Below are 20,319 nucleotides of genomic sequence, written 5' to 3' on the forward strand. Positions count from 1 at the left end.
TAGACACATCAGTATCTTTAACTGTGTCTTGAGTTATTTGTGAATCAATTTTCTTCTTTTTTTTTTTCAGGCACGGTTTGCCTAACTGAGAATTTTGATCTAAATTGCAGCTTAAAGAAGGGGCTGTTGGTGGCTGCAATTGATTAATAGACACTACAGAATGAGGTACTGTGTAATTCACTTCAGGTTTGTTTTGTTTTACATTTTTATTGTGATCGTGGTGCTTTGAAGTTCTAATATCGTTCGTCTGTTTATTTGCAAGTTGCTGCAAGAAAACAGATTGTGTATTTAACCTGTTATCTAGCGTTTCATATGGTTTCACGATACAAAATAATGCAGTGTTAATTGTTTGCAGCATTGTTTCAAGGCTTACATTATGTGCTCTTGCTTCTGCATTGGATAACTTCGCTGGTGAGGATGTTTTTCGTCTCGGAGTTGGTTCAGTAAATGAAATTGAAAGTATCGACGAATTATGACCCGTGGGAGAAAACATAACAGGCGACTTGGATAGATCACTTGTCGGCATTTTCTTTGAAGAACCGCAAGGCACATGTATCCCCGGGCCACATAAGGCTTCCAGATCCAGTTGGGTAAATGATTTACTCATAACAAGGTATTTGGCTAGAGTGGATTGCCGCCATCACAGAAGGCAGGCCTGTAGTAACTTTGTCAACTGCTGATGTTGACGGACATGGCATCAAGGTTGGTGTCAATAATGATTGTTTCGGTCCAGCAGCAGGTGCGCATAGGGGTGCGGGCTGTTGAAAAGGCGACATTAATAGAAGACCTACCTGCACAAGTGAATCGGTAGGCGTGTCAGTAATCACAGTAATAGTGTTGTTGACTTTTACTGGTTCAGGAGTATTCAGAGTTACATTGGGTGTTTCATGAGATATTTGCGAGGCCTCCTCTGTTTTAACCTCTCCACACTGAATCTGTTGGTTGTCTTCATGATCATCAGTCTGGCTTCAGAGCTGCTAGAAGCACGGACACTGCTCTCTTGAACATCTGTGAAGACCTGCTCTCCAACCTGGATTTCAACACCCCGTGTCCTCATCTTGCTTGATCTCTCCACTGCCTTTGACACAGTCAACCATGCCATCCTGCTCAACCGTCTCTGTGATAACTTGGGTATCACCGGTCAGGCCCTTGCGTGGCTGGCTTTTTTCCTCTCTGATCGACCCTTCTAGGTCCAACTCAGGTCCTTCCTCTCCTCTATCTCCATCTCTACCTGTGGTGTTTCAAAGGGGCCTAACCTCTCTCCCTGGCTGTTCAACCAATACCTGGCACTTCTTGCCACCGCATTTCCACTCTATGCCCCAACTTCCAGTGCTATGCAGATGACACTCAGCTCATTTTCAGGCTACCTTCAGCCACCACTTCTCCTTCACTCATCTCCGACTGTCTGTCTGCTATCCAGGAGTGGTGTGCCGCCAATGATCTCTGCCTTAATGCCAGTAAGACAGATTCTCCTAATCAGCACACCCGCTCTCTCCTTTCCTGCCACTCTATGGCCGGTCTCTCTTGGGCCTCTTCATGCTCCCACCTGAAAGGCTAAAAACCTGGGGGTCATCTTCGACTCCACACTCTCCTTCTCTCCTCACATCTCTGACATCTGTAAGAAGTCACACTACCAGCTGCACCTCCTCAGAGGTATTCTTCCTTTCCTCTCCTTCCCCCAGAAGCGCACTGTCTCTAGAGCTCTGGTTCTCTCTAGGCTGGACTATTGCAACAGCCTCTTTCTAAATCTGCCTGCTTCTACTCTCCGCCCTCTGCAACTCATCCAGAACAGGACTGGGAGACTTGTCCTTGGCCTCAAGCCCAGGGATCGTATCTCTCCAGGACTGAAATCTCTGCACTGGCTCCCAGTGGCTGCGAGGATTAAGTTCAAAACTCTCTGCATCGTCCACAAGGCCTTCTGGGGCCTCAATACTTTCAACTCTCTCTTCCTAAATATCTTCCTTCTCAAGCTCTTCGCTCATCCGCCACCAACTCCCTCAGGGGCAGTCGCTTCTCCAAGCAACGAGTTGGTGGTAGATCTCTCTCTTTGGCTGGGGTCTCCTTCTGGAACAGCCTCCCTGCCTCCCTGAAACTTGAGGAGAACCATGTCCTGTTCCGGAAGCACCATAAAATATTCCTCTTTGCTTCTGCTTTCTCTCCCTCCTCCCCCCTTCTGAATTCCTGGCTGATACGGAGACTGCACTGGTTACCTGGTCACCTCTATGATCACAGGCCCAGGCCCTGCCGGTTGCACGCCTGCACTGCCTCCCTAGCAACCCCTCCTCCTGGGGACTGTTTTCTGTATCCCTACAGTCCCCCTACCAGCACTTATGTCTGCACTTACCTTGCACTTGCCACCAGCTGGCCGTTTTTTATTTATCTTATTTATTCTATTATCCCATGTACTGGACTTTCTCCTCCCCCTCAGCCCCCCCCCCCCCCAACACTTTTTCCCTTTCCTCCTTCCCATGCACTTGCGCGATCTGAATGACACCTGGCCTAGTGGGATTAGGTTAATCGTGTGGAAAGTCATTTTGGGTGTTATATGAGCTTCGGAGATTCGATTGTGGATCTCTTTAACTGGCGGCATGTTACTTACGAGCGTATATAGCCTCGTCATGCACCAGGAAAGAAACCAGCTAAATCGATCAGATTTAGCAGATGGTAATTAGACCAAGCAAACCTCAAATCCAAATGTGTTAAATATTAAATACACTCACACTCCCCGCACCCAGCAATATAGCACTTTCCAACAGAACCTCTGCAAAAAGCACGCGTGCATAAAGCGCACGAGCCCCAGTAAATAAAGGATTCTGGGAAGGGGGCGGGGACAGCAATGGTAATAACTGAAAACAGGGTTAAACAAAGTATATTATTTGCTGTTATTCCCTTAATAGCAATGCTATTTAAAAGGCTTGCTCATAGTCCATACCCAGCAAATAGTCCTTTTGAAAATTCACAGCGTGATGAGCTGGGAGCCTGGAGACAGCTAGAGAGCACTTTCCAACAGCACTTCTGCTAAAAGCGCGGAAGGGTTATGCAATTGCAACCAGAGCATCCCCAGAAAAAAAACAAATTGGGGAGCTGCAATAAAGTTGAACGTGATGTATTTGCAGTGTTCTGAATACATAAGCAAGGTAAATTCGGCTGTATGTTAACGAATAGGACCAGAAATCAGTGCTGTGCCATCAAATGCTCGTACTAGTTCAGGTTTTACCTTTTTTTGGAGGGGCAAAAAAAGTGCCTTTGTAAGCATGATGTTCACATAATTGCCGGTAGCGCCCGAGTCAATTAGAACAAGCACCAAACAAGGTTCACGATCTGGGAGGATGAGCCCTCCCAAAAGCTGCCTGCTTTTTTGGCCTGTTGGGACATTCCTTAATGTAATGACCAGTTTTCCCACAGTAGAAGCATGCATTGGTGACACACCTGCGTTCCTTCTCGATGGTGGTGAGAGGACCGCTTATGCCCCCGATGTGCATGGGTTCAGGAGCGGTCTCAGAGGAACATGAAGGCATTGCATTCTGTAGAGCTGGGGAAATGGACGAAGTCCTCTGCACTTCACCTCTCCGTTCAGCTCGATGTGCATCCAGTTGCTACGCGAGGTCCACCAATTCAGGATATAACGGGGGAAGAGCCAGGACCATGGCCGAGGCATACTCAAGTGCCTCACTGAGACCTTTGTAAAACGCGACAGCCTATTTTGCTCAGGCCAAGATGTTTTGTCAGCAAGCTGATTAAGAAGTGTGACATAGTCAAGATGCCCTGTTTTTCCGATGGTCAATTCCAGGAGTTCCAGGTCCAGAGCCTGGGCCTTGAACCGGGCGTCAAAGACTAAAGCCATTTCAGTAACCAAAAGGTCAATATCAGGTGCTCTGAGGCCTCTGGGTTAGTGTCGCTTTATAAAAATGTATATAACTAAAAGACAGGGCTTTTGACCTGTAACAGAGGGTTGGCCCACGTGGCGGCTACTGGGCCTAAATGGGAAAGCATGAATGCAGCGTTTGTAGTGGCATCAGGAAAGGAGATGGGTCTACACAATAAATAAAGTTTGTACAGGTTAAGAAAAGTGAGAAACTTGCGGGAGTCACCCAAAAATCATCCAGGGGATGCCAAAGGAAAGAGTGGGAAAATAAGCTGGGGCTGGAGGCAATGGTGCATGCGCAGCTGCCTGTCCAACAGGGATCTCTTATTGTCCCCGAATTAGTCTTCAGGAGGACGGTGTAAACGCCCTACCTACATGGCATCAAGGCGTTGATGAATCGCCGTATTGGCGGTATTCATGTCTGACCGCACGACCGTTATGGCTTGCATGAGGGCTGCTACATGATCCCCAGCGCCCACCATGTTACACTCAGGTGGGACAGCGGCTTCTCAATCTGTCAGGCTTGAAGTCCCAGGTAAGATAACTGCCTTCTGCACAATGTATGATATGATATGGCATTTACAATGTGCCTGTACAGAAGTGTTTCTAGGCGCCACAAGGGAGGGAAGACATAGGGTGGACAAGACACACGATGCTACTAGGCCTTGTGTCATTCAGATCATGCAAGTGTGACAATAGAAGTGCAAGGGGAAGGAGAGGGGGAAGTACAAGGGAGAGGAAAAGGGGGCAGTGCGAACAGGGCAGAATGGTTCTAGGTAAGTGCAAGAGGCAGGGATGCTGTAGGGGTTACAGTTACAACCCCTAAGTGAGCGGTAGGCCAGGAAGTAGTGCACAGACGACCGGTAGTGGAGGAGCCTGGTACCCAGTGAGACTGAGGGAACCAAGCAACCAGTCCACGCACCAGACAGGTAAGTTAGCAAGGGAGCGAGACAGAGAAGGCAGAGGAGAAAAGGAGGGTCTTGAGCTGCTTCTGGAACTTCAGGTGGCCCGGCTCAAGTCAGAGGGGCAGGAAGGCCGCACCATCCAGGAAACCAATTACTTACTTCTACTGGACGATGAATTGTGCAAAAGGATTGGGCGAAAATGAAGGTCCACTGAGCAATCTCCTTAGCTAAAAGATACAGAACATGTTAGTGCACTGAGCAAACAATGAACCTCCCTGTTTACAAAACTTCCAGCTATTTCCAATTAGAATACCTGGTTAATCCGAAGTGCAGGATCAGGGTGAGGAAGATAAGGGAGAACCTCTTGGGCGGCACGTGGATGCAATACAAGAGGGAGGTGGTCAAATGCAGGATACAGCTTCAAGTTCAAAAAGGGGTTAAAGGTTCCAAGCAGTAAATCAAGAGTAGTAGAAAAGGGTCCAGAACGCCAAATTCATAATCCGATATCCCAAGAAAACCAAAACACAATCCAGGGTAAAGAAAGCCAATCCATTAATTAACTAAAAAAAAGAAAAAAGAAAATGGAAAAAAGAAACCAAGTTTCAATCCAAAGAAATAAGCCAAATACCGTAGTCAGAGGAGAGATCCAAGCCAGTCCATTAGCAAAACGACGAGTCCAGAAATACTGTGGAGTCCTGAAAGAAGAACAAATACAATTCTACTGCCGGAAAACCACATTTGAGAAGCACTGGAGTCGGGAAGGCAGCGTAGTGAAATACCTTCCGGGTGCAGTGTGGATCACATGATAATGTCATGCGACGATGCAGCCGTACATAAGATAGCTCAGCGGGTTGAGCACTCGCTGCTGCGATCTGAGCGTGATCTGCAGGTCGCAGGTTCGAATCCCGGCAAGGCCAACTCAGCCTTTCATGCTTCCGAGGTCGATAAATGAGTACCAATTTCGGTTGGATGATATTGTATGTAAATATGTGCTCTGTAAAGCTCTTTGGATTAAGGCGCTATATAAATAACACATCATTATCATTACATGATGTGCCGAGGAATAAAGTCTCATTCTGTAAGGACTGTCCAGGAGGCACCACAGCCCTGGTCGGAGACTGGGGAACTCGAGCGGGGAACTAGAGCAGAGCTCGAAAAGGCAGTGAGTGAGAGTAGGACAGCATTTTCAATCCAATACCAGGATCAGTTTTGTATCAAGTACAGTGTTAAGCCTGGTCAAATTAGGTGTAACTACCTTTTGGATCAATAGACAACTATTTGATTCTTTAGCGAGTTGAAGATTCTGCTGCAGAGATATTAGTCAAAGTATTTGGTACACAATTTTCCCTCAGTTGAAGAATCAGAGGTTAAAACAAGTTAAGTTGTACAAAGGTTTGTACACCATGTAATAAATGCCATCCTGGGCTTCGAGACTTTTCCTGCATGTAAAGGGCTTGTATGCCAGGTAGAAATGGTTAATGCTCATCCGCACCATCCTCCCTACTCTTTGGACTTCCTACGTTTCATCTTGCTCCTCTTAAATCTAGCTACCACTCTGCTGTCCGTACCCTTTGTCTTCTAACCACCCGCGACTCCATCTCTACCTCTCTCTCTCTCTCTTGGCTGGCTTCCTTTTCACTCCCAGCTTAAATTTCAATTTCTCAGCCTTGTCTTCAAAACTCTCCATGGTCTTGCTCCCCCTTATCTCTCCTCCCTTCTCTCCTTCTACTCTCCCTCCCGTCCCCTTCGGTCTGCTGACCGTTTCCTTCTCTCTGTACCTCCCTCCCCTTGTGCCTCCTTCCGTTTCCGCTCCTTCCAACTCCTAGCACCTCTACACTGGAACTCCCTCCCTCTTGTTATCCGCTCTTCCCACACCCTCCCCTCATTCCACACTTCCCTTAAATCTCTCCTTCTCCATTCCCCTCCCTGGATCTCCTCCCCCCTCTTGATTCCCCCCTCCTCATTCTTTCCCCTAACCCCTCCTCTCGTACCTCCCCCCTCTCAACCTTCCCCCTTCCCTCCTCCTACCATTCATCACCACTCCACTCCCATCCTCTCCCTCTCCCCTTCCCTACCCATCCCCCTCAGTTAATTGCTCTTTTCACTGTTTTTGTTGAATGATTCACTATGTATTTGCTTCAGCTGTTATGTTGTTCATTTATTTATTATGTTGTTCAATTGTACAGCGCTTTGGCGTAAGGCGCTTAATAAATGAATAAATACAAATACAAAAGAACTGAACAACATGAAGATAGGCACTGCTAAATCACGTGTTATGGAATGTGGCAAGATGCCATTTTCGATTATTAGAGTGCTGGAAAAAGACTGATAAGCAATAGCACATCCTTCTTCTCCCTAACGGAATACAGAGAAGTGCAGTGATAAGATCTACTCTGGTACAGATGAGGCGAGAGCCACTCTGAAGGTAAGACCTTGACTTAAGTTCAAGGTGCATTTACAGGATAACAGGTAAATTACATAGAGGGAGAACATCCACCAGCCCCCTCAATCTAGGCCAGACTCACTCCAACTGACATACAAAGAATCTCCAGGGGCATTCACACCACAACAATCCACAGGTATACATTCCAGCATGCATTCTGTCAAGCAAACATTCATGCAGGACCAAGGCAGGGAAACACAAGACATAACATGCAGCACCCACGCAGGCAAGATAGATGTAAATGTCTTCAGCAGGCTGGAGGGGTGTGGAGAGGGATGATGGGCTGGGGTGTGTAGGAGGTGTCCAAAGAGCAGGAAGGGGAGGTACGGGGGACCCCTCAAAAGTGGAGGGGATGACGGGGGAAGATGGAGAGAGCGACCTTGCAGAGGCTGGCATTTGGCTGGCAGTCCCTTGCAATGTTGTGTTTTGTGAGCGAGCGATATACACCCACAGATCCATCATGTTATGCGTCTACAAGATAATGTCAGGTAGCACGAAAACCTAAAAGCCTTCTTTATACCGTATTTGCCTGTTTTTTTTTTTAAATTTAGGTTATATGTGATCACCTGTCAAATTCCAGAATGGTACTGTCAGTTGTGATTCCTGGAGCATAAGCCCATGAAAGTCTGTGTAGTAGGTGAACTGTGTAGGCCAATATGGGGCTGGGTATGAGAAGGCCCTCCTCATGTGCCTGTACTCTGCAATTTCACATCATTGGTCTGGTGCAGAGGATGTTGCCGTGGTATGCGGAGGGCATTATGTGGTCTAGATCTGTTGGTTAGTGGGATTAAAACATCCTCCCATGCCCTCTGCACTACACTGGCCTCCCATTTCACCACCAAAACACAGGACCTCCTATACTCTCTCGCCTCTCCCCTCACCACCCCCTCCGCTACCACCTCCCCTTCCCCATGTGCCCACCATACTTTCCTCCTTCTCTTCCTTTACAATGGACGAGGTCTCTAGAATAGTCCCCTCTATGAAAGTCTCTTTCAAACAGGTGCTCCCCAGCTCATCTAGAACTATAAAAGACATCTCCTCTCTTGTCCCTGCCTTGGCGGACTTCGGTAACCACTCCTTTGCCACTGGTTCTTTCACACAACACCTCAAGCACTCCCATGTGCACCCACTTTTAAGAAAGCAGTCTGCTGACCCTTCCTGCCCAGCCAACTAACGACCTATTTCCATCACCCCTTTCTTTTGGCAAGCTCCTGAAGAAGTTTGTCATCCCCAAATGACCATCCACACTGAATCTGCTGGCTGTCTCCATTATCACCAATCTGGCTTCAGAGCAGCCAGTGGCACGGAAACTGCTCTCCTGAACACCTGCGACAAGTAGCTTGTACTCTGCACCCAAACAAAAATAAACCAACTACTATTAGGAGTGGATAGATGTGATGAAGTGTGCAGCACAGGTGGTACATTTAAGTTTGATCAAAAGGCTCATACAATATATTTTACTGAATGATGTACAGTTTAGAGAACTGGCTTTGACAGGGATGTGCAACTGTGGGGTCAGGCACAATTGTGACATCCCCTTTTTAAGTATTCTGTGATAGCGTACAGTATAGCATTCAAACCTCCTTCCACCATCTTGGAGATGGCAGTTCAATGTTTCCAAGAAATGGAGGGCGCATTGAAACATTTGCCATGGGTGCTCGCAGTGTGCTTTTGACTGGTGCCTCACAAGTGAAGACCACTAATATCCAGTGTTTTGCTTAAGGCATGAAGGTGTATGAACAATAGCGTAAACCAATGAAAGTGAGAGAGTCATCGCCAATATATGAACTATCACGGAAAAGCACATGAAGTATGGCATTGGTAGAGCTTGTCTCCAAACACATCCTCCCTGTCTGTCCCTAAAGGTTAATGTTTCCTTCGTCTTTGCTACTTCCTGCCCAGCCTCGTGACACAGGACGTTGGTCTTCAATCTACTGGCCTGAACCATTTCCCCCCCTTTCCAAAGTTCGCTCTGAGAACACAAGAATCACTTCAGTCATCTACACTTCATTCAAATGCCTGGACCAATGAATAATTGCCAGTCGTGTCCACCTGGCTCCATATTACAAGGTACACCATGCTCCACTCCTGGGATTTCCGATTAAAACGGTTGTAAATTGGCATTGGCATTCAATTTGTTACATTTAAGTGAATCTAGACTACAACTCCCAGGATGCACGAGTTCCCAGAAATAAAGGGTCATTTCGCTAAACCTATTCGATAATCAGTTGCTTAATGGAAGCAATGGCATATTAACTTTGCTAAATTGTTGCCAACTTTTGTCAGCACAGAGGTGAAAGCAGATAAATCCCAACTACCGTTGTATGTTAAGGTGTGAGGACAGTTTGACCGAACCAAGGATACTATGTTCAGCACAGATACTTGACGGGCAGTGACACTGTGCTGAAAATTTGATTTATTGGGTGAATGGTCAGCTATAAGCTGCCTCAAGAGATTTAAACTCTCATCCCGGATCCATATCTTGAGCACATGTGATCCTGGTTTGATCTCCCTGTGCCCCATTTCACTTATCTTTTTGCAATGCTAGAAATGTATGTATATGCATCTATTTATGTCTGGTACTCATTATGTTTACAGCAAAGGACATATGCTTTTCCATGACTGCACTGTAACTATTTGCAGACCTGTGTATTGCCCACTTCAGTGCTTAGGGACACTAATCTGTAATTTGTAATAAGAATGCTGTTTCCTCTATTCCACCATGACTCATTTACCGTCTTGTGCGTACACAAAAGACTTGGTTATACCGCGGTACTTTTTGTATGTACTTGTTTTTGTTGTAAGCACTCAAGCATTTGACTCACCAACTCTAGCCTGATATTCGCCAACCCGGTTCATTCAGGGTCATTTACTTTCCCAATGCACGTTTGTTGTTTTTTTTTTTTAACTCATCAACACAATCGTTTTTCATGAAAACAGCCTGTGCCAGTTCGCAATATTTTACTGGCCCAGGGTTTCTTGATTTATTGATTCTTCACCAAGGGCCGTTCCGTGCCCTGCTTCCCAGCCTGCCCAGGCCAGTCGTCATCCACAGTAACCGCCATATTACTCCCTCCACCAACCTTGTTCCCGGGGAGTCTGTGTCCGTGTGCTCTGTTCACACTCCTCATTATCTATGGACAGCCTTCCCGCTGCTAACCACCTCTTCAGTGTTGCACAGCCTCCCAAGTATCAAGCCACTACCCGCTCGCCCTACTGCTACAACACCGGACTTAGAACGAGACACTAATATCCCGCGCATGCGCTGCTGTGCTTCTTCACACAGTGCAAATACTCAGCTCTCCGTTCCAGAGCCAGCACAGGCACCATTTTCAGACGCATGCACCTCGCTGCCACATGCCGATACTTCCCGCAGGTACGTCGCTCTTTCCTCCCCCAGCCTGCACGCCAGACTATAGCCATCTGCTACCTTCACCCGTGCGCAACGCCTACCCTATATGCTAGGGTTTTTATTTATGTACCCTTTTGGCCAGGTCTTTCATTCCTTTTGCCTACAGGGCACACGAGACAGCAGATCATCCTGAGCTTCTTAGCTCCGATGACTTTGCTCTTGGCTGCCTCCTGACTCGGCCATCTTCTCCAACTTCTGCCGTGCTCCTCAAACAGTCACAGGTACATTTCTTTCCTTGAGAGAGTGAACTCACACTCGGCCCACGACTGATTTTCGCACCCAAAGCCACTCGGTTACTAATGCTGCAAACTCCTGTCTTTTCTCTTCTTTCTCTGTGCTTCTAAGGATTTTTTCCTTGGGACCGACCCCGGACCTCGTCCACATCTCCAGGGGTCCCGCACCAGTCGCCCACGGGGCACCTGCCTCCAGCCTGGCCGCCCTCCCGACCCACGCAACTCCCTCCTGCGCTTTCAACTGCATTTCGATGGATCCCCCGGGTCCATCTGCTCCTACTGGAAGTACGACCAGTGGTGAGTGGACCCCCTTTTTTGGAACCCCCTCTAGGACTTGTGTTTTAGTATTTGATACCTTGTACTGACCCACTCCAGCACCTTGTTGCTGTTTTAAAAACTGATCTCTCTCACACTTTCTTACATGATTTTCTCCTGTCTTTCTCTTTTAATACAGAGTCTCCTGACTTTTTTGGCCCCAGAAGAAGGCTACAACCTACCCTGCCGAAACGTCAGCAGCACACTAACCCAAATTTTCTATGGGCTATCACTTGTGTTGCCTTTAAATCTCTAACATCATTCCCAGACGTAGACCATAATATAAGGTCAGACTTTAGCCGGGCACAGGAGACCTATCTTCACCGTCTCCTCTACTTGCACTCTCACAGTGCGTTTTTCACATCCAATGACATGGGACACTTGATTCACAAGCTGTTAGGCATATGTACAAATGATTAACCCATACCCCATGCCACTTGCATTTTTGCCATAGTGAATTTTCAACTATGTGTGTGTTTTCATCAATTGATATCATGTATTGTTATGCAAAGAAATAACTTAAATATGCTGCACAAAGAAAAAACAGCTCACAATAGAAAGCTAAATTAAAAATTCTTTCTATAATGTTGAGTCATGTGTTTGGCATCAGCAAGCATGTTGCTTTCTACAATGGTTGCTCAAATTGTATGTGCTCCCATTAGGGTCTAAAAACTAGTGTACACTGAATTCCCTCCGTACACCTCTTAGATTCATAGAGGGTAGGACAACCCCCCTGTTGTACCATTTCACTTATCTGCCAAAGTTAGGAGTGCTTGGAAACAGGCTTACCCTATTAAGCACTACTGTAAAATCCAAGTACATTTACATGTCTTTTTGTTATTGGTAAGCGACAATTGTGACTGCATGGAACCCTCAACAAGGACCCAAAACGCAGCTAACACAGCTGTGAACCTGCTGCGGACACAAAGGTGACTTCTGCTATTCTAGCTGTCTATATCCGTGTGTGTTCTTCGGCAAGCAGATAATTTCCCTGAACACATCGTTGTGTTTGGAAGTCTTTCAGTCAAATGTTTTCATGGGCGCTCCAGCCAAGCAGTCTAAAACTCTGTGGCAAGCACTAACTTGGCAGGTAGGTAATTACATTGGCAACATCCGGGGCAGGGCATGCAATCTTGAAACCTCCGTTTTCTGGGGCAGGCCAGCTTAGGCCAAGAAGACTCCGGCAGCATTAGCGCCCAGTGCCCATCCAAGATCAGGCAGCAGCTGAAAGTGTGCAGGAGACCTGTCAACCAGTTGCTCAGTCAAGGGGGCAGGTACCCACTTGAGAGGGCTGGTTAGTGGATTGAATAGTCAACTGAACCGTCCCTCTCTCCTGACCCACTAGTCCCTGACCTCAGACCCGCCCGCATTCCCTCTCGGGTCGGGAGAGAGGGACGGCACTGAACCGTCCCTCTCTTCCGACCCACTCGCCTCCTCATTACCTACTTGGCTGCTGGCAGCAGCTGCAGCAGGAGGTAAAAAAGAAATTCTAATCCTGGCCCTGGTAGCTCACCCAGCTGGAGGCTTTCAGAATGTGAGTCCAACAAGATAGGCTGGTCACTTCTGCTTGGACCACGCTTGTGCATAGTGAGGGCACATGCAGAAATGAATGGCACTGCTGCTCAATGCACAGGCGTGGACCAAGACTTTGCCATCCAGTGCTGTGAATCGATTGACTTTTCTCCCGTACCGTACCTATACTTTTACTTTAAAAAGGAGCGCTCTGGAGCAGTTTCTTTTTAAAATAAATGTATAGGAAAGGTAAGAGGAAAAGTATAGGAGCACCGCTCCCACCCGCTCCCCTTCACTTGGATCACTGGTGACGACCTGCTCTCTAATCTTAACTCCAACTCTACCTCTGTCATGATCCTCCTCGATCTTTCCTCTGCCTTTGACTCGGTCAATCACGACATCCTCATAAATCGTCTCCGGGACATTGTCAGCATTGCGGACCAGGCACTGGCCTGGCTGACCTTCCTTGCTAACCGACCTTCCCAAGTGTAACTGGGCCCTTTCCTATCCTTCACCTCACTCTCTAGCTGTGGCGTTCCTCAGGGTTCTATCCTACCGCCGTGGCTTTTCAACATTTACCTTGCCCCTCTGGCCCACTTGATCTCCACCTTCTCTCCTCCCTTCCAGTGCTACGCTGATAACACACAGCTCTCCTTTAAGATTCCCTTCTAGTCTTCTTCCACTCTTCTTTGACTGCTATTCAGGCATGATGTTCTGCTAATGATCTGTGCCTTAATGACAGTAAGACTGTGATCCTCCTCATTGGGATGCCTGCTCACGCTTTCCCTCCCCCTCGCTGGCCCCCCTGCTTGGGCTCCCTCTCCACACCCACTTGTGAGGCAAAAAACCTGGGTGTCCTCTTCGACTCTGCTCTCTCCTTCTCCGCTCACATCAAGGACCTGCCAAGAAGTCCAATTTTCTGCTTCTCTTCCTCCAAGGCATTATACCTTTCCTCACCTTCCCCAGAAGCTCAAACTCTTCAGAGCTTTGGTTCTCTCTAGGCTGGATTACTTCAACAGCCTCTTCCTCAAATGTGCCTCTTTCCTCCCTTCGCCGCCTTCAACTAATCCAGAATAGAGCTGAAAGACTTATCCTTGGCCTCCAGCCCAGAGACTGCATCTCTCCGGCCCTAAAATCTCTCCACTGGTTCCCGGTTGCTGCTAGGGTCAGATTCAAGAGCCTTTGCATCATTAATAAGGCTTTCTGTTGCCTGGGACCCTGCTACATCCAACTGTCTCTCACCAAATACCTCCCTGCTAGAGTCTTTCGGTCCTCTAGCTCCAACTCTCTGCTAATCAGATGCTTCTCCAGGCAGAGAGTGGGGGTAGATCGCGTTCCTCGGCAGGAGCCTCTCTCTGGAATGGCCTCCCTACCCCTCTCAGACTTGAGTCGGATCTCCTTAAGTTCCAGAAACTTTCCTTTTCACGTCCTCCTTCCCTCGCCCCTGCTAAAACTGCCCTTGCCGCCATGACTGGTGCCTGGACCCTTTTGTGCCAACTGGGTCCAGGCCCTCCTCATCCAGTCTCCACAGTACCCCTCACTAGCACTTGCCTTTAGGCTCCCTTCCCTGACCATCCTACACTTGGTCCACCACCCTATTTCCTGGCACTAGCCTCTCCCTTACCCCTTCCTCCCCCCTGCACTTGCCTGCTGGGCCCCCTTCTGCACTTGCCCAACCCTTGGGCCCCCTACCTTCCTGCACTTCTCTGCCCGCCCGCTCCTACCCTCACTCCTTCCTCCCCGTCCTGCCACCGCCAACTGCATCTAATCTAAAACTGCACTTGCGCAATCTAAATGTCTCAAGACCTAGTAGGACCGTTGTGCATTTTTATTGTTTCTCCTATGTCCCTACCCCATTGTCTTGTGGCTCCTGAAACAGTTGTGTATAGGTGCCATACAAAGGTCGAATAAATAAATAAATAAATCCTTCTTAGTTGCTTCTGAGTGCTTTCAAGCATAGTAGCTAGACACCAGATGTATGGACATGTGCAAAGTGTTGCAGCAAAGCGCTTTAAAGTTTTAGAGCAAAATAGGATATGACGGTTGGGGAAACTGCATGTTGGTTAGATATGGAAAATGTAAGAAAGTCCAACTCATCTTTTGGGACCAAGAGTCTAGAAATAGCATTTCTTCTCTGAAAATAAGACATACATTTGGTGTTACATGTTAATATAACAGTACATTGTGCATACTGAAGAAAGCAACAATAAGTGTTTAATATACTAAATGGATTACATAATAAATAAGAATATTTACCGGTGTGGCAAAATGTCCAGCAACTATCTTAGACCGCTCTCCACTGAAAGTATCATAAGGGCCTCTTTTGCTGATCACACGATTTAGCATTTCCTCAGTAAAGCTTGGTAGATTATAGGTCCCTGGTGCCAAATTGCTTCCCTAAAAACCACAATATATTCATAACAAAAAGAGAGTTAAAGTGAAATGTATAATTTTTTAAAAGGCACTTTTCTTTTAATGGAAAAGGGAATCTGTTGACTTACCATACCAGGGAAAGGCAGGCATTTCTTGGTCAGAGAGTCCATTATTCCACGAGAGACAGCAGATTTTTTTTCCTTTTCTTCTACTAATGTATAGGGGTTGCCTCCTTTGCCATAGGTTCCGGGACCAGGGGTGACAGACTACACAAAAAAACAGGTATTTATGAAAGCGGGATACAATAGTTTTCGATATAACATGATATTCAGCAACAATCAATCCAGAGACATTCTAAAATGGAAACAATCTTTCGTAGATAAATCTGTACCAGCTACAATAAACAACTGCATAACTTAGATTGGTCAAATTTATGCAAACGCCCACTGATCCTCAAGAACTGTTGCAAAAGAGCATCTTGTGAAGAGGCTACTTTAGAACAAGATAGTTTCCCTTAACTGCGGCCTGCACAACTTGTGGTGCCAGGAGAAACACCTTTAAATATTCCCACCTTAGACTAACCAGTGATTATCCCTCTGCCCCTTTAGGTGTATCCACTCCATGACTCCTACACGAATCCCTAGCTATGCCTCATCCGACCACTGCATGAAGTGCATCACATGGAGCAAAAATGTATACTTGTGAGTGAATTTGCATATCCAAAATGCATTTCTCATTGGTTCAGAAATGTTGGTGAACCTCAGGGATGGCTCCTGGGAGGTGCTGAAGCATGCATGCTTGTTAAATGAAATAGCCTTTTCTACTCGCCCATTTCAAGTAGAAGGGTTTTGGCATACTGTTTTGTTTGACGTTTGCCCCCAATCCTACCCCAATATTCCAAATCCCAAGGATGTCAGATTGCACCACACTGGTAATCCGCAAGAGGTATGAAACATGTAGGTGGTTGTTGGCATCGCTGAGAGCTTTCTGTCTTAGGATAACAGAGATATGTACAACATAGTGCGACCCTATCAGACAGGCATTTTTCTCACAGAGCAAACATGTACGTTTTTAGTTATTTGTATGATATGATATGGCATTTATAACGGGCCTATACACAAGTGTTTTACAATGCAGTGGTTAGTGCCAATGCAAAGGGTGCCGCTGTTTGGGCGCTGTGAGCTGTCCCCTGCTCTGTGCGTTGTGCTAGTGGCCCTGCCCCTGCAGGAGGAAGACAAAAACAAGGGTGTGCATGTAACATCTAGCAGGCCACCCTTGCATCGAAGCCCGCCGAGGCAAAAGGCGCAGCTGTTTGGGAGCTGTTCAGGAAAGCTGCCGAGGGGTGCCCGACCCAATTTAACAAGCTTGCGGTGCCCGGAAGCACTGAGAAGTGGCCGAAGGAGATCTTGCGGTGTGCCACGTTGTGCAGATGAACTGGTGCGCGGCAATCAGAGAGTGACCAATTTCGAGCACCACCTTGTCGCTGCGGTTTTTCACATAAGTTGCTGCAAGCGATATGGGAGTATTAAGGCACGCTGAGATAACTAATTGAGGAGGAGGTATTCACAGAGACCTGGTACTTTGGCTTGACTATTGACTAGTTGACTAACTTTCAAAGTACGTGACCTATGTCTGTTACAAACTGGCGAGTGGCTCCCTAGCTCCCTAACCTTCAGAAGAGTGCTCTGTAGAAACTTTGCAAGAGACAAGGGCTCTGCAGCAACATTGTAACATTCTGACGCAGGCCCCCTAAGAGCTCTGCCTCACCTTGGGCTCCATTAAGAGCATTGTGAGGATCAGGGAAGGGGAGACGGACTATGGATTGCCTTCTGAGCGATCACGCGTCCCCCGCTCTCTACGCTGTTTATGGTTTTAATTGCTCCTTTTTTTCTTGTGTTTTGTATTGTTCTGCTGTGTTTTAAACTGACATTTTTACTACCAGGAAGTTTAGGGACATCAAGTACATTAAGCATTTTTATCTCACTAGTTTCCCTGTGATATCGACTAGCCCTCACAAGGGAAACTACGTATCCTACCCCAAATGCTTATCTTGCATTCTTTGCACAGTCTATTACTTGTGTGTCAACATTTCGTTCATTTTAGAAACATTTACATATTTTAGATATATTTTAAACAGGTCTGTTTATATAACTGAAGTGCTGGTCTCATTTTTGGCCTTGCTCATTTCTGTAGTTTGTTGCTTTGCACTTGTATCTTGCATTCTTTGCACGCTATATATGGACATGCACTTTAAACCATGTGGAGACTAATATTTAAGCATCTCAAGCACATTTAAGGGGTTGCCGTAGGAGGGGAGGGCAGGCAGCACAACTCCCCTCTGGAGAACCAATAGCGATCAACTTTTGCAAGTGTTGATCTCTGATTAGAGGTTGAGAATTCGGTTATACAGGACCAGTGAACCTGCTTTTAAGAATGGTTAAGCATAAAGCTAATCTCACCAGAGTTTGGGCCTAAAAGGGCATATAAACTCTTCAAGCCAATTAATGAACTAAACATACTTATTTCAGAGATCAAAGGTCTGCTATATGATATCGATGAGCCCCCCCCCCCAAACCTGTCATATCCAATTGTGTAATTCAAGGTGAGGGAATTGACGAATCGGGTTTGATTGAGCTGGCAGATAAGGTGTACTGCCTACAGTGATGTCAGATGAATGGGTCCAAGGTGTACAAGGAGAATGGGTAACGAGGACCCAGTGGATAAATTCATAGTAGGTAATAGTACTGGCCAGGAGGTGGGGAAAAATGACCTTATCCCAGTGCATAAGTCAAAATCACTGGGTTCCCCAACTAGTAATGCCATTGAAGTATAATTCCCCACTAGGGCAATTACGGTGTCTTGCAAATACAGAAATGTGTGCTCCGACTCCTGCTGAATTCGAATGGGGTTCATATGATGGGGCTAGATGTAGGGCCAGTAAAACCGATGAGCCCTATTCCGAACTCCTGTCCTATCAGGGTTGCGCCTGAAATCCGACTCCAGAATAGATTCTCTGCCCTGACAGGAGAGGGTGAGGACTGTGGAGAAGCGGTCCAGTTGAGTGGAACTCCAAATGTAACGAAATTCAAGGTAGTTGGGGATTATGAGGTGGGTAATAACAGCAACACCCCGGGGGGGGGGGGTGGTAGGGTAAAGCATTAGGAAAACAATATCCAAAAATAGTGTGGCAAAACAAAAAGCCCCGAATAGATGGACATCAAACTCCAACTCTCAATCAGAAGAACATCATCAACTGCAAAAACGTGGGTGCGAATGCAATCTGAGCAACAAATTAAAGGACATTTTAGGCGAGGTTGGAAAATTGAAATAATTGGTAGTTAAATTATCCGATACTGTTTCTGAGCTGGGGATTCAACTGTCCAAGTTCCAAAAAGAGTATGTTGCTCCACCGATTGAAAACCTGCATGGAAGGGATACAAAATGAGCACCAGCTAAGGGGTTGGCTCTGCCACAGAATCAGGGTATGGTCAATAGCATTGCTGGTGAGCATGTGTAGCTAACAGCTAAGGCTGTGGGTGCTGGGAAAGATCCCCAGTGGGTGAAATCAATAACAGATACTATCAATAAACATGTATCTACTAATCCCCCAAGGAGCGCTGCTAACAGCAGGTACAATCAATCGTCCAATACCAGACAATCGTTTCCTACCGCTTATACCAGTAAACAGGTTGGGGCAAAGAGTGATGCTACTGTCTATATGTGTAATGTCCCTAAACTAAGACCAGTATGAGAACAAAGAGAACCAAATGAATAAGAGTATCCACTGGGGATGTCACGTTAGGGAATATACCTCTGTCATAAGAGAGGACATCATTACCTGTAACAGAGTGACTATTATTATTATTATTTGCATTTTTAAAGCGCTCACACAGCCCGCAGGCATCGAGGTGCTGTTTCAAGAATAGTTTTCTTTTGTTGCACAATTGTTTTTTTTTTTTTTGTCTTGGTGCGTATTTATAATGCGCTTAAATACCCAGAGGTTTCTAAGCACGGACCCGGAGATTGAACCTGTGTTGCTTCGTGTAGCCTTGCTTCCAAGGCGAGAACGTTGCTGCTGAGATAACCTCCCTCCGTATGCCCAACAGACAGAATTACTACATTCCGTTGACATTGAAGGACAAAGTACTGGTTGAGAGGCTATGGGCAACTGAGGCAAGATCGTATCCTCCACCCGGAACATCAATATCATTAAGGCCTCTCTCGTATAGTGGGGGCAACAGAGAATCCCTGGGAAACCACTGTTTGGAAGTAGGTATAATCCATCCTTAACAGGTGTAGACCTAGAAGAGGTGGACTGACATCTTTTCCCCACCGGCCCAGAAGCTCTGATTCCAGAAGCCCCGATATAGCCAAAGGGAATAAGAGTGTTTTCCTGGAATGTTGCAGGGATTGAAAGGCACTTGATGGACCCAGACTGGATTGCTTTAATACAGGATAGCGAGATTGTATGCATCCGGGAAACATGGGCCCTAACAACCGTTGAGATAGAGGGATTCAAGGCATTCAATACCCCTGTGATTAAAGGTGCTAGAGGGAGGCCATGGGGGGGGTGGGGGGATGGATTACAGAATCTAGTAGTTGTGGATTCAGGGTGGGAAACAGAATTATGTGAACAGAGCTCGATAAGACGTTCAACTAGTAAGTGGCCAAAACAGATCGGGCATACCCTACTTATATTCAATTTGTACAATAGACTATTGAACCAATCCTTTGGGAACATTAACACTATTGCAAGATTGAATAACCAGTAGGGATGATATGACACTTTGAAAATTCCACATTTTAGTTGGGGGAGATTTTAACTTACAATTGAAACCCCTAAAAGAACTGGAAGGACTATGGGACGAAGTCGACTCAGAATGGGACATCCCTGTAACGCTCACCTTGTATCCACACGGACACCTCTGGACTGGTCTGGGACACGGCTGGGCTCTCTGCAACTCCCCCGGACTTCGTTCTGGCTGGGATCAGTTCTAGGAAATAGGAGGGATGTTTTAGCGACTTGTCCTTGTCTCCCGTGGTCCATCTCCCTGTCTTCCATTGCGGTTTCTCCTTGAGACTTCGCTGACCTTGATTTTCGTAATGCCCGAAAATCAAGGTCAGCGAAGTATCAAGGGGAAACAGCACTCTCCGTCCTGCCGAGCTAGGCAGGGGCGCGTCGGTGTTGGCTTGATCCGCTGAGTTACTTCACTGGTGTTCGCCTGGAGTCCAGACCGGCTGCGACTCCCCGTTTTCAGGTA

General features: G+C 46.7%; 1 protein-coding gene across 1 annotated transcript in view; it reads right to left on the bottom strand.

The window, feature by feature from the left end:
• The window catches only part of CIMAP2 (ciliary microtubule associated protein 2), a 690,070-nt gene that overhangs the window by 391,547 nt on the left and 278,204 nt on the right, over nucleotides 1-20,319 (bottom strand). Inside the window, exons 5-6 of the mRNA XM_069642119.1 lie at nucleotides 15,187-15,324; nucleotides 14,942-15,082 (exon numbers count right to left, since the gene is read on the bottom strand). Coding sequence (XP_069498220.1) covers nucleotides 14,942-15,082; nucleotides 15,187-15,324 — 279 coding nt within the window. The remainder of the gene's footprint in view (nucleotides 1-14,941; nucleotides 15,083-15,186; nucleotides 15,325-20,319) is intronic.

Source organism: Ambystoma mexicanum, chromosome 1q (genome assembly GCF_040938575.1).
Source record: "Ambystoma mexicanum isolate Mex_15411 chromosome 1q, UKY_AmexF1_1, whole genome shotgun sequence".
Lineage (NCBI taxonomy): Eukaryota > Metazoa > Chordata > Amphibia > Caudata > Ambystomatidae > Ambystoma > Ambystoma mexicanum.